The following is a 14,698-nucleotide window of genomic DNA, read 5'->3' on the forward strand; positions in this document are numbered from 1 at the left end:
CTCCTTCCTTTTCATTGTCTCAGACAGATTTTTCTGTTTGATTTTCTCTTTTGGTGACTGTTTGCACTTCTGTGCATTTATCAACCATGCATGGCATTACTTATGTTCTTATGCTGGTACATAGAAAATATTATTATTCCTGCCTGATTTTTCTATTTGTTTGGTCTATTAGTATAGCAGCATTCTGATTTCAGGCATCCCTTCTATTTCCTGTACTAGATGTTGAAACTTCTTTACTGTGGTAAACAGGTGCAGGTGTTTTTTTCACCAAAGCTATTTCTGAAGGTCCCAGCTGACTGTTACAAAAAGATTCTGCTGGTCTGATCTTCTTATGTAACAAGTACTTCTGAGCATTTTAATAAATACCTCAACATTCAGTTTTCCAGGGGATTTGAGTGTTGCCATATGTTGGAAGAAGGGCTGTGTATAGAAGGCCATGCTATGAAATTCCCAGTCCAGTGCGGGTAGGGTTGCCAACTCTTACATTACGACTCAAGTATTAACTTGGCCTAGAGGTGATGCTAGCCAAAGCTAGAAGGAGTGAACTTAGTGCCACACAAAATGCGGCACACCAAATCATTGCCGGCAAACAAAACATGCTGCACAATACAACTTCCGGACCATTTTTTGCCATAGTTTTGAGAGGAGGGAGGGCTGAGAGAGGCAGGAAAAGAAGGGGACAGGGAAGGAGAGTGAGAGAGAGAGAGAGAGACAATGTCCTGCCCCTTTGCTCTGTCCCCTTCTTTTGTTCTCTCTCTCTCTCCTGCTGTCCAGGATAACCCTCTCCCCTCCCCCCACTCCCATCTCCCCATCTCCCCCCCCCCCCCCCCAGGGCTGCCAACTGGCTCCAGATTTTCAGGACAGGTTGATCCAATCCTGGTTTTACTCCTCTGCATGCAGGTAGTCTTGCTTTTCTTAGGGAATGCAATAAGGAAAGCAAAATAAATCCCAACATATAATGGGGTAAAACCAGGCTTGGATCAATCTGTCCTGAAAATCTGGAGCCAGTTGGCAACCCCATTCCCCCCCTCCATTCCAGCCAGATCCATTATCCAAAGCCTCCTTCCTCCTGCAAAGCACTCTCTCCTTCTGCAGCAGTTTTGGACCAGCACACAGCACTCTTACATCTTGTCTTCAGCAGCCAAACAGGCAAGCTACATTCTCTCTTTTAGCAGGGAGAAGAGGGGGTGAGGGGAGAGCGGAGGTTCCTCTGCACAGATGTCAGCAGCAGCTCTGGACATCTGCACGCGGTTCCCCTTGGCACCTTTTTATTTTGCACGTTGGCTGGTAACAGTTACACCAGGCACAACAGATGCACTTCTGCCTCTGCCCCCCAAGGAAGAGAATCAGATCGGGTCATCTTCAGATTTGTCAGCCACTGCTCATTATGTTATCTTTTTATTTTGCATGCCCGTGTACCCTCAGGGGTATGCATACCACAAGCTGAAAAGTTATGTTCTAATCCGTTTGAACCAACTTTGACTTCCCAAAATAATCTTCCTTGCAGCTTTGAAATGTTGATGAATGTAAGTTTATGAAACAGGCATTGCTGGAAGTAGACATGATGATGATGCATGGTATAACAACTCAATTAAAGCTGTGTACCAGAGGAATCTTGTTCAGATTATATCCTTTCTTGGGAAGATGGGGTTCAGCAGAGTAAGAAAGATGTTAGAGACAAGAGAGAGGAGCAAAACAGAGAAGTCAGAATGTAATGTAAAGTGGAGCTGGAAAGTATATGATAGCTGGCTTTCAGGGTATTGATTTCCATAATGCTATGTACTTCTAATCTAATTCAAAGCTGAGTAATCATGAAGGGTCAGGACCAGCTCTAGGACAAATGTATTTATTTAATTCATCTTATAACCCACTATTTCCAATTAGTTCAATGTGGTTCACAATAAAACATACACTTATCAATTACAACAAATAAAGTACACATACATAAAACATACAATAAAATACACAGCCCTTATAATAAAACATAACAAAATAAATAAATACAAAAGCATAAATCACCTGCTGTTCAAAACTTGAATTACCTAACCAAGAAAAGCTTCAATAAATAAAATAGTCTTTAATTTCTTTCTAAATTTCAAATCATCACATCTCATGGCATCTAATGGCAAATAATTCCAAGCTGCAGGAGCAGCTAGAGAAAACACCCTGGATTTCTCAAGCATAAAGAATTACAGAAGTCCAAATTAATAAGTGCCAAGGCTTGCACTACTAATCTAAAATTTGAGTCAACAATTTGTGAAACAGTCTCAATAATCTCAGAGTATAAAAGGCAGTTCTAGCCACCTTTTTAACATGTGCTTTCATCAAAAGACGGATATCAAGAACACCACCCAAATTATGGGCTTTCCGTACTCAACATCACTTGGAGACTACCTGTAGTTAGATCCAAAGACACTAGAGGAGGCTCAGACTCCCCCCATCTCAGAATTACAGTTTTGTTATAGTTAAGACACAAACCATTTGCATCTATTCAGTTTTTTATTGCAGCAAAACTTTCCTTAAAATTATCCACAGGAAATTCCCCAGTATTCTTTTTCAGCAAGAAAATATGCACATCATCCACGTAAATTTCATAAATTAAACCCAGGGATCTCCAAAGCTGTCCTAAGGCTGCATGTAGTCATTAAATAATAATGTAGACAAGCTGACTCCTGTGGCGCTCCAGCCACATTATGATATCAATTGGAACTTTTTGCATTATATTGCACTATCTGCCTACGCTCACTCAAATGATATTTAAACCATTGCAAACCAAAGCCATCTATACCTATTGACTGCAACTTAGAAATAAGATTTATAGGACTGACAGCATCCAATGCTGAAGAAATATCAGTCTGAATCAAAATACCAGATTTCTTACACTCCAAAGGACAACAAATGCCATCCGGCAAAGTAAGTAACAAAGTTTCAGTGCCTCGACCAACTCTAAAACCAAATTGTTCTTTATCTAATATTTGATATCATCTAAAAAAAATATTAAATTGAGTCAAAATTCATTTCTCAAGAATTTTGGTTATAGCACAGGCATTTGAAATAGGACTATAGTTGGATAAGGTCTCAGATAACACTTTAGAGTCCTTTATAATTAGTTTTACTACAACCTGTTTTAAAAACACTTTCTGTTAAAAAAAACCCAAACAGATTAATAATAGCAATTAGTGCTTCATCTACAACATGAATCACATTTTTTACAGTTGCAAATGGACAACTATCCAAACTGCAAATAGTAGATCTAATCTTAGGAAGCCTGTCCATCAGTCCTCTTTTTGCAATGGGCAAAAAATTTAGCTATTTTGCTGAAACAGTAATAGCAGGATCAATTACACTATGTTTATTAACACCTGCAACAACTGAATAACTCTTAGCAACAATGACTTTATTAACCGTCTTGTGAAAAAACTTTGCTAATGCATCACATATGTTCCTTGGTGTACCAAAGTGCATTAACAAGTCGCTGTTTCCTAGAAAAAAAATCGATCTTTCAGGTGCTGCTACATCATAAACACACTGTACTGTAGGATTCTACCAAACTTGGTCAATATTGACCAACTGGGCTTTATGATAAACCTAGTCCTACAATTCCTTAAACTTAGCAGCATCTAAATTCGCACTAATCTTCTTCTACAGCCAACAAGGGGGGCTAAATACTTCATCCTTATTTAATTCAAATGTAAGAAGATGATTGTCAGACGAAAGTACAGGTTTATTTCTCAACCTAGTGATACAAGAAGCATCAGCATAATGATAAGCTACTAATATGTAGTCTAACACATGCCCACATCGATGAGTTACGCTAATGACCAATTGTTGCAGACCTAATGCTGTGATAGAAGATTAAAAAAATTTTACAAAAGGTGCATCATCGTCTTCAAAATGTAAGTTAAAATCTCCTATTATTATTAACCTTTAGTATTGCAAAAGTAATGCAGCAGTCATAGATAACACATTGTATGTCATTTCAGCAGACTGCCCTGGTGGACATAAAGTAAACAGTAAGCCCAAGTACCCTGTCTTAATAACAATCCCTCATATCCCATAATTCCTTGGAAAAATAATCTGTTCACCTTTATATCTTTTTAAAAAATAACCAGAACCCTCCTCCTCTTCAACATGGGATTCCCCAACATAAGAATAGCCTGAGAACATAAATTATTCAAATAGTTGAAGGTACCTCTACCCTTCATACATTATTGCCCTTCTTCCCCAGGCATTCTGCCCCTTCTCCCTTCCTACACCCATTCTCTTTTTCATCTATCTCTCCTTCCAGCCATTCTTTCCCTTTTCCCTCCCTCCTCTCAGGCAACCTTTCCTCCCTTCCAGCATTCTTTCTCTCTTCCAGACATTCTATCTTCCATCCCTCTGTTCATTCTCTCCCTTCTCTTCCCTCTCTCCAGGCATTTCCCCCCCTCATTCTCCTCCCTCCAGGCATTCTCATTCCCAGCAGGCACTCTCTCTCCCTTCCCCCTCCAGGCATCCTCTCACCCTTCTCCTCCTCCCTCCCGATATTGTCTCGATATACATAACATACCTGTTATGCTCCGCGACCGCTGCTGTTCATCTCTCTTTGTACTGCTTTGGCTCCATTGGGCAAACTCGTGGCCTAGGCCAGCTACCACCGGCCTTCCGGCCTCTGTTCCCGGGCCTATCTGAGCAGCATGGACGCTGCCGACCACCATCTTACCCTCCTCCTTCTTTCCCAGCTTGTCACCTCTCTAATTTTCCCTGACATTGGCCCCTTTCAACCCTCCATCTTCACCTCACCAGCTATCTGGCTCTGTTGTCCTTATCCCCTGACTGCTGTCTCCTTTCTGACCTCCTCACCCCCCACCATCCCTAAGCTGACTTTTTCCAACCATCCCTTTCAATCTCGCATATGCCCATCTGTTTATCTCTCACTTCTTACAATTTCTTCATGTCTTTTATTAAAAAAAGATTGAAGACATTTCTCTTCCAACAAGCTTTCCCAGACGATTAATTTTACGGTGACGAACAGACTTCACAATTCCTAAGTATCCTAATTACCCTAATTATGAACACGGCATCAAGTACTAATTTTAGAATCTGCTACTGGACAATTACCGTTAAGCTCAAAAATTTACTATATTTTATATATATATTTGGCATTGCTTATATTTATTGATACGTTAAACAGTTAAACTGTCTTTATAAAATATTATATTGCTTTATTTATTTCCAGTTAAACTATTATTACTTTATTTAGCACTATGTTAAATTGTCAATCAGTTATACTGTTCCATATGTTCCTCGGTTCCATGTAAAGCTCCGCTCTCTGTTGAGCAGTTCTTCGTTTTATGTAAACCGGATTGATTTGTAGTCCCTACAAGAACTTCGGTATATAAAAATTAAAAATAAATAAATAAATAAATAAATAAATAAATAAATTTTGCACACTCCCTCTCCCCTGTCCTTCTTACCTCTTTTTCTCTTACCCACATTGTTCTTCCTAATCATCACAATCTGCCTATTTTCATCTCTCGCCTATCTACCAGTGTTGTCTCCCAATCTCACCTGTTTCCTAGCTCTTCTTCCCCTCTCATCTCTATTTTTCATTCACTCCCTAGTACCCAATTTCCACCCTCTTTATTCACCCCGTTCCCAGCCTTCATCTACTTTCATCTGTCTTTCACCTCCTCACCAACTGCAGCTTTTCCCTATTGCTCACCCTCTTACCTGGTTCTAGTCCCTTTCTTCTGCCATCTCAGGTCTTCTCTGCCTCTTCATCCTCCCATCCCTAATTCCCTCTCCAGCTTCCACCATCCCAGGTCTTCTATCTCTTTCTTCCCCCGTTATCTCCAAATGTGGACTGCTCCATCCCAAATCCTCAATTCCCTGTACACTCTACATCTTCCCTCCATTCTAATGTGCTCCTCTTTCCCTCTCTGTTCCACTAGTCCCAGTCCTCTCTTTCCCTACCTCTCCATTTTAGATCTTATCTCTCATTTTATGCCCCATGTTGTGTCTTCTGTCTCTTCATCTGCCCCTTCCAACCCCATTTACAGTCTCTGTCTTCCTGCCTCCCTCCACCAGCCTATGTTCTCTTTCTTTTTCTGTTCCCCATCACCACCCCATGTAGGTCTCCCTTTCTCTACTTCTAACACCACATATGATGGAGGGCTCCTGCTCCATACTCTTTATTCCTGGTACTTTAATTTTTCTTCTCCTCTCACAGCTGTATCCCATTCCTTGTTTGGGCCCCCAATAGCCAACAGAAGTAGCACATAATACAATAATAGCACATCAGACCATAGATCACCTGCATGGGGCCAGTCTCATGGACTGAACTGTGAGATCCCATAATCTTGTGGCTCATACTGTGAGCCTAGCCCAGTGTGATAGACAAAGCTTGCATGTTATGTACCTCTCTTCCTGTCAGCTGCATGCAATGCAGAGGGGCTGTTAGGTTTTGACTCCTGAGGAAGGAGGAGTTAGCAATCTTGTTGTGCTTTGACTCCTAAGGGAGGAGGAGTTAGCAATCTTGTTATGCTTCAACTCCTGAGGGAGGAGGAGTTAGCACTCTTGTTATGCTTCGACTCCTGAGGAAGGAGGAGTTAGCAATCTTATTTATTTATTTAACATTTTTATATACCGGGATTCATGCAAAATTTGCATATCGTCTCGGTTTACATTGTAACTGAAAAACAAGCATGAGAGAATGCTAATTACATAGAACAGGGCATAAAACTTGGGACAGAATGCGTGGGGAAAAACTTGGAACATAATAGAAGCGGGAAAAAAACGAAAATTTATCTTATTATAATATGTGATATTATAAGCTTGGTTTGAAAGTCTTTATATAGCCTGTTGGCTAGTGTGGTGGTGTTGAGGTATATTATTATCATAATTGGAACGCTTGCTCGAATAGCCAGGTTTTTAGTCTCTTTTTGAAGTTGATCGAAGCATAACAATCTTGTTATGCTTCAACTCCTGAGGAAGGGAGGAGTTTGCAATCTGTATGATCTCCTCCTCGAGAAGGGAGGAGTTGGCAATCTGTAATGAATCTGCTTCTGTGGAAGGAGGAGTAGCAATCTGATATGCTCAGCTCCTGTAGAGGGAGTAGTAAACAATCTGTTACCAGCGGAGTGCTTGGAGAGGACACTCAGCTGTAGAGGAATGTAGATAGGTGGATCCTTGGGCCGATGGCAGATGACTGCGCCCCCAGGAGGATATCCTGAGAGGGGCCACCGGCTAGGCTTGAGTACGGAGACAGACACAGATAATTCTTTTATTAGACAGATTAGTAGAACCACCAGAGGTGGCAGTAATGAGCTGATATGCCCGGCAGGGCTGAAGTCCCTCAGGTAATGGAACAGCGATTCCAGGGTTGAGCTGTAGAGAAACTATAGATAGTGAGTAGACAGGGTATGCTGTGTTCATAGCCAGAACTGGATGACAAAACTCACATAAGGTCTTTAGGAAGCTCAGTAGCTGGAAAGGGTTAGGCCCTCGAGGAGCGAGTACCTGGTTCCAGGGAAAGCTCTGAGAAAGCGAAGGTAACTCACAAATGTCTGTATCTGCGATAGCTTCCAGGCAGTAGAGAATCTTCAGAGTGTTCAGGAACATGGGCCCTCGAGGAGTGAGTACTGGTTCCTATTGGCAATCTGAAATAAAGAAAAGAGAGCGAGGCCCCCGAGGAGCGGGTATCCCTGGTAAGTCCGAGGAGGCAGAGAAGCTTGGAACGAATCCTTTGCATTTCCTTGCTAACTCGATTCGTTAGCGAATACTTTTATATTGGAAGTGGATGACGTCATCTCAGGGGGATGCCCCCGAGGTTCGCTCCCTAGCTGGTACATCAATCGGAGCGCGTGCGCGCGCCCTACGTCATCAGGAACATGGCGGATCCGCAGCGTCGTGCCAGTCCGGGGACGCCGGAGGGAGATGGCAAGAAGACGCTGCGGCTGCTAACCGTCCATCAGACCCGGAGGGAGTCGCCACAGAGGTAAAGAGGGCAGAGTGAGGGCGTCGAGCAGCGAAGGACGCAAAAGGGGCATGGAGGCAAACACAATTGACCAAGCTTTGGGGAGGCTTAGCCTCCCCAAGCCTAGTCTTATACTGGGAGCCTACGATCACCACTGCTATCTGGCCCACTGATTGACCAGCCCAATGGGCCATGCTGGTAGTACTTGAGGCACTCCTTGTCTTACAGCACCCAGTGTGACTGCCCAGCACATCCTACCCAAAGGCCAACCCTGCATAGATGAAACACTTTATGCTCTGTCTAAAAATAGATTATCACTTATAGCAATATTGCATTAGGTTGTCACAGATTTTATCTACAAACTCTTCAGTATTTGCCCATCTACATAAAGGATACCCTGCATGCATAGTCCGTTTCAAGAAATTACTCCCTTGTGTCTGAAGTCTGCCAGTAGCAAACTGAATCAGCAGCTTTTATTCAAATAACGTCCTCTGGGACCTGTGGGTGGGGATGGAGGATGGAGGGTGTAAGATGGGTGGGAAAAGGGGAAATCCCTGTTATTAGGCCTATCAGGCTGTCATAAAAAAGCACCGCTTGATATAGTTTAGCTTACAATTTCTTCTAGTATTTGCATGCTGAGGATTCAGGGGAACGCTCTTCTTACAGAGTTCAGAAAGACTCCTCACCATTTTTTTTAAACAGGACGCAGTATTATAAAAAATGGCTGGACGCTGCTCTGTAAATGAGTATTTTGACATGCTGTTGCAAGTTTGTCAATCTTGCCATGTTAGATGTCCCAGGTCCCCACCTCTTCCGTGTCATAACTACTGCAAAAATAGTAAGTACCGTTCATCTTTCTTTTTGCTTTTTTTTTTCTGACAGGTTTCTATGTACATTTTAATTTAAGTTGCATCTTGTATTTTCTTTAAGCAAAATATCCAGAATAAAATCATGATGCTGTTAATAGCTGTACAAAAAAGAAATTGTATTCCACTACGGCATATACTTATCATGATACCTATCTAATAAAATAAATTGTGTATAACATTAGTACTCTGTAGCTCAAACAAGGAGTTTTAAATGTACACCCAATGGAATAATAATTCTACGACGTAAAATGATAATCATATAGAAGATATAAAAATGAGAAATATAGGGAAAGAAATAGTCTAAAAAAATAAGCTACCATGTAATATTATGTATTCTAGAAGGACTGCTTTTCCATAATGCTTTATGGTGGTTTATTTTTTTTTCAATACCTATGTTAAAGTTAAAACTATTGTACTGTCTTACTTTGTACAGATAATTTCTCGATAGTTTTTAAATCTTAGGTGTGGTTTTCAATACTTCTGTTTCAACTGATGAGTTGATTAAAAAAAATGTTATGACAATGCAGTAGTTTCTTTATTTAATTGGTATTAATTTACTATCCAAATGTTGTGGAAATTCAGACTTGAATTAGTTAAGAGACCAGCAGAGTTGGAGATGGAATTCTAGAACGTCAAATCTCATAGTGCCATCACTTTCAGCGGTAACATGGATGATAGTGTGGTTGCTGTGTTACTCCTCTTGGATGTACAGAAATAAAGGTCAGCAAAAGAAGTTGTAGGTGATTTTTTTTTGACTGGACTAACAATGCATTTGTATAGGGGGGCAATTAAAATATTAGCTCACGTGGCTGTAAAAAGCAGTCGAATGGGTGCATTTAACGCACATGTTCAGAATTACCAACTGGCTCCAGAATTTCAGGACAGGTTCAGCCAGTCCTGGTTTTACCCCACTGCGTGCAGATTACTTGTCCTCTTCTTGCCTGCAATAGGGAAACCAGAACCACAAGTCTCTTCATTCAGTGGATAAAATCAGGTCTGGATCAACCTGTCCTGAAAATCTGGAGCCAGTTGGCAACACTGCACATGCTTCAAACTAATCTTCGGGGGACTTTGAAAATTGGCATGAAGTACATGTGATTTAAAATGTGTCTGTGTGCTTCACAGGTGCTGTTTTGTGCGGGCAGCTGAGAAGGGTAAGGTAGCACCTGGACTTTGGAAAATGTTACATATTTTCCTCTCCCTGACCAGCACACCCTTCCGTGAATGCCTCATCCCTATCCAGTTAAACATGTGCATGCTGTGTATACAGTTATCCAGGCACATTAATCCATTTTATTGCAGCTAGATTGCTTTGCAAACTGCTTTCTTTGTGACTGATCTGATGCAGGAAGCATATGCTATAGAAAATGAGTCACAAAAGTTCTGTTAGTCCAATAATAAGGTCTCATCTGCAACTTGCTTGTTGACCTTTATTTCAACAGCAGCATGGCATCTTTGGAAGTTATATATATATATATATATATATATATATATATTTTTTTTTATTGGACCAAGAAGAAAGATATTATAGTGCTTGAGTTTTTGAGATCGCAAGTTTTTTTTTTCTCATCTGTGCTCTCAGCAACATCATTTTCTTTTGCTGGTTCAGTAAAAGATAACACAGCTTGCAAAGACTCAAGTTTTCTCCAGGCCCAATATGGTTTCTGGAACTCTACTCAACAGTAAAATGATTTTTTTGTCCTGGCAGGTAGAGCAATGTGAGAACAATGAAGCTCTGTGGCAAAACATCTCACTCAACATTATTTATTTAGATTTAGCTCACCCCATTTGATTGGAAGTTCAAGGCCAGTTACATCCAGGCACTGTAGGCAGGGCGGGATTTAAGATTTTGGGGTCCATAGGCAAAGGGCTGAAGGTAGGGAGATTTCACCCTGAAAATCAAAGAGCAACAGAAAGAGTGCCAGTTTTTGGATGTCTTTAGAATTTGACACCTTAGGCACATGCCTTTGTTGCCTCTGCCTAAATCCAGCCCTGACTGCAGGTATTTTCCTGTCCACAGAGAATTTGCAATCTAAGGGGATCATTTACTAAGCTGCTTTAGGTGTTTACCCAGGTAGAGAGTCCATCAAGCTAGGTTGAGAGAACATTGTACAAATCTCATCGTTGTCTGAGTTCCCTCATTCCGAAGGACATCAAATCTTCACAAGAGTGTACTGTTCTGTTCGTACGTCTCACTTTGCATGTAAAAGTGGCCCTAACTCCTCCCACTTTAAAAATTAGGATCGCACCATGCATTATGGTGCTTTTCGCATGCGAAAATGCCATAATGCGAGTTGATAAATGAGCCTGTAAGTTTGTACCTGAGGCAACAGAGGGTAAAGTGACTTGGCCAAGGGCACGAGGAGTGACAGTGGGATTTGAGCCCTGGTTTCCCCCTGGGTCATAGCCCACTGCTCTAACCACTGCATAGTAAATGCTTAATGCAATGATAATGTATGGTATTTCAAATATTGTGAGTAACCTCTCTCCTGGCAATGCAAGCAGGGTAATGAACTGATATGCATGCACGCGCTCTTGCTCATTACTAGGTAATTTAATTCTAATAAAATAACATGGCTTGCCTGAAAATGTTCAAGCTGTGTTATTCTCAGGTGCTGCAGTTAACCTTCCCTGAGAGCATTAGGACTCTAGACGAGTCCTGATGCTCCCAGGCCTGTCCTTAAAAGGCTTGAGCAGCCCAAATATGTGTCGTCATCCCCCAGCAAGGAAAAAAGCCAGGGGGTCTCGAGAAACCCCTGTCCCACCTGCTCCACTTCCCCTTCAGGTGGCGCAGAGGTAAAAAATAAACATTAAAAAGTTGTAGCACACACCCTTCCCTCTCCCACCCAAACACTGTTCCTTTTGGTGCCCTCCTCCTCCATCCTAGCTCTCCCCAGGCTTCCTTAGTACAAAGCTTGCAGCTCTAACCACTAGGCTACTCTATTTATCTATTGTTATTATTATTTATTTAGCTCTATCTATCTATTGGTGAATGGATATCTATGATAAAGTTAAAATATTGTTTTTAAGTACTTGATTCATAGGCGTTCTGATTTTGTGGGGAAAAAAAAAAACAGCCTATGATTTAACAAAGGAATAATTTCACCCTGAACTTAATATAACAAAGATTTTAATTGATTTCAGTGCCTTCGCTTATTTCAAAAGATGCCGTCAGTCCAGCGAAGGTCATTTCCAAGGACACAGACGGGGTTCTTTGGATTTGCCTGGGCGCAGTATTATTGTTAACGTTAACGGTTTTCATCCTAACGGTTTTGCTGAGGAAGCTCCACCCAAAGGTGTCGAAGGATGAGCTTTGGCAAACAGGTAGTGTGAAAAGTGTCATCATCACAGCTAACATTTGTCACAAATTAGTTATCTTGTCCCTCTTCTCTGATCTCTTCTCCGCAAAGTTGCGTAGCTTTAAAAAAAAAGAAAAATCTGTTAAAAGACAGGGGCCTCCTGCTATGTATTAGTCTGGCATTTCTTTTGCCAGTTCATTTCGATTTTAATAAAATGACTTTAAAGAAATGTACCAGAGCATTCATGCCTTAAACCAGAAAATACTCCTCACAACTTCTAGAGGGAACGTCTTGTCTTTAACTCATACTTTCAGTCTGAGCAGGAATCCTTCCAGTGCATGGTATTTTCATTAAATATTTGCATCTTTAAAAGCTGTGAATTGGTTTTTTTTTTTCAAAATGTCTGTACTTATAAATTTTAAATGTAAAGAATGGTTCCAGGAAGCAATGAGCCGAGTATCTTTATGGCATAGGACAACTTACAGAATGATAGTCACTGCAGCCCTATTGAGCCTCTAAAAGAAACCTGTTTCCTTCTAGTATCTTTTTTTCTGGCAAGAACTGTTATCATAGCTTCACTCATATATTGTTTTTGCACTTTTTGTTATAAAATAGACTAGGTTAATTCTTTCTACACCATACGCTTGTAAATTGACTAGAAACTTCATTAGGAAAAACGGACTAGACATTCAAATACCAAATTTAGAAAAGCCAGGTTTTACTTTGGATAAGGAAACTTACCTTACTAGGAAAAGTTAGGAGAAACAGGAGTGGCTCCAGGAAAGCTCCACCACCCTAGGACTGGTGAGGCCTGTCCCTCAAGACACCCCCTCAGCCCTGCTCTTTGGCTGGCTTCAGCCACTACAGTAGCAGTAGCCATCTTTTTCCCCTCCCTGAACCCTCAGCACAACAGTTTCACAGCGTGACTGGGCCTTCTGACCCCAGTAGGCAGGGGATCCAAACCCATCTCTTCAGCAACAAAACACTGATTTTAGTTAGAGTATGCAGATGGGTAAATATAAATATTTTTGAATGTAATATTTATAGAGTATATTTTTGTTGCAACTTCAGACTGCCTTCCAAAGGTTAATATTTTATTTATCCATCTGCATACTCTAACTAAAATCAGTGTTTTGTTGCTGAAGAGATGGGTTTGGATCCCCTGCCTACTGGGGTCAGAAGGCCCAGTCACGCTGTGAAACTGTTGTGCTGAGGGTTCAGGGAGGGGAAAAAGATGGCTACTGCTACTGTAGTGGCTGAAGCCAGCCAAAGAGCAGCGCTGAGGGGGTGTCTTGAGGGACAGGCCTCACCAGTCCTAGGGTGGTGGAGCTTTCCTGGAGCCACTCAGGTAGGCAAATCAGCAGGCAGGGGAGTCAGAGGGAGAAAAAAAAAAGAGACATTTAAAATCAGAGTGTCCTGTTTTCCAGAGAATGGGCCGGATCCAAAGGTTTGCAAGCTTGACACTGAAAACAGTGGGAATAAAGATGTGGCGATTCAGCTGCCCCCAGGGACAGAATGTGTAGGACAAGCAGCAGTGATGTGTGAAGCAGGCATGGAAGAGAGCGCTCACGAAGTCTGCAGCTCACCGAAACTCCAACCCAGCCCTGATGCTCAGTTTCCTTTGCCAGCCACAGAGGAAGGAGCAACTGTTCTGGTCACCACAAAAACATCTGACTTCTGCAGCTACAGGCCAGGTGTCCTGGGCGACACTTTTGTGGAGATATGGAAATCATTTTGTAGCACTTCATGAACCAGACGAGCTGACATAGCTGAGCGAATGAAGCGTTTTGCTAACGGTGACAAACGGGAAAAGGAGGATTCTGTGTCTGATCTCATAAAGAAAAACCTTTATTTTCATTGTCTCTTATTAGAAATGACTGCCTCCAGATACTCTGTCATTATTATAGAAAGACAAAAGCAGTTTCTCATCCGTGACTAGCTGTGTGAATCCCAGTAGGGAAGTGAAATTATCTGCATTACCAATATTGACTACATTTCACTTAGCATGGACCCAAAGCTTTTTGCATATTTTTTTTTTTTTGACAGCAGAGATTACTTGAATTCGAAGCAAAACCCACTACAATACAAAAAAAATAAGACAGTGAATATACTTACTAGTTTTCCTGATCTATGTATTAATTTTTCACAATTATATAAAATAATACTATATAGAAAAGGATTGGCTAGCACCAGATGTTGAAAAAGGTAAAACTCCAAAAATGTCCTTATGCAGAGATGTTGGGGATTCAAAGTCTTTATAAATCCTGAGGGGGCAGGGATCTGCTCCAAATTGAGGGAGAAACTGATGATGTTGGTTTTTTTTTTTTTTTTTTTAATAACTCTTTATTTTACCATAGGACATTACAGAAAGAAGAAAAGAAAGGAAACAATCCTTCATCAGAACAACAGTAACATCCCTCCCCCCCTCAGGAGGCAGCAGAAGCAAGATGTGAAGCACTGCAAATCGTAGTGACAAAATCATAAAGAGGTCATGAACAAAGACATCACGCCTACATCTGATGTTCATATGATTGCCCTCATGCAGAATGGCATTCCGATACGCCCAATAGGGA

General features: G+C 41.3%; 1 protein-coding gene across 1 annotated transcript; it reads left to right on the top strand.

Annotated features, from left to right (window-relative positions):
* Positions 1–2,836: 2,836 nt before the first annotated feature.
* On the top strand, positions 2,837–13,875 carry TNFRSF17 (TNF receptor superfamily member 17). The gene is made up of 4 exons (XM_029577232.1): positions 2,837–2,913; positions 9,952–9,980; positions 11,971–12,150; positions 13,553–13,875. The coding sequence occupies exons 1-4, from the start codon at positions 2,837–2,839 to the stop codon at positions 13,873–13,875; spliced, it is 609 nt and encodes a 202-aa protein (XP_029433092.1).
* Positions 13,876–14,698: the final 823 nt, after the last annotated feature.

This window comes from Rhinatrema bivittatum, chromosome 14 (genome assembly GCF_901001135.1).
Source record: "Rhinatrema bivittatum chromosome 14, aRhiBiv1.1, whole genome shotgun sequence".
Taxonomy (NCBI): Eukaryota; Metazoa; Chordata; class Amphibia; order Gymnophiona; family Rhinatrematidae; genus Rhinatrema; species Rhinatrema bivittatum.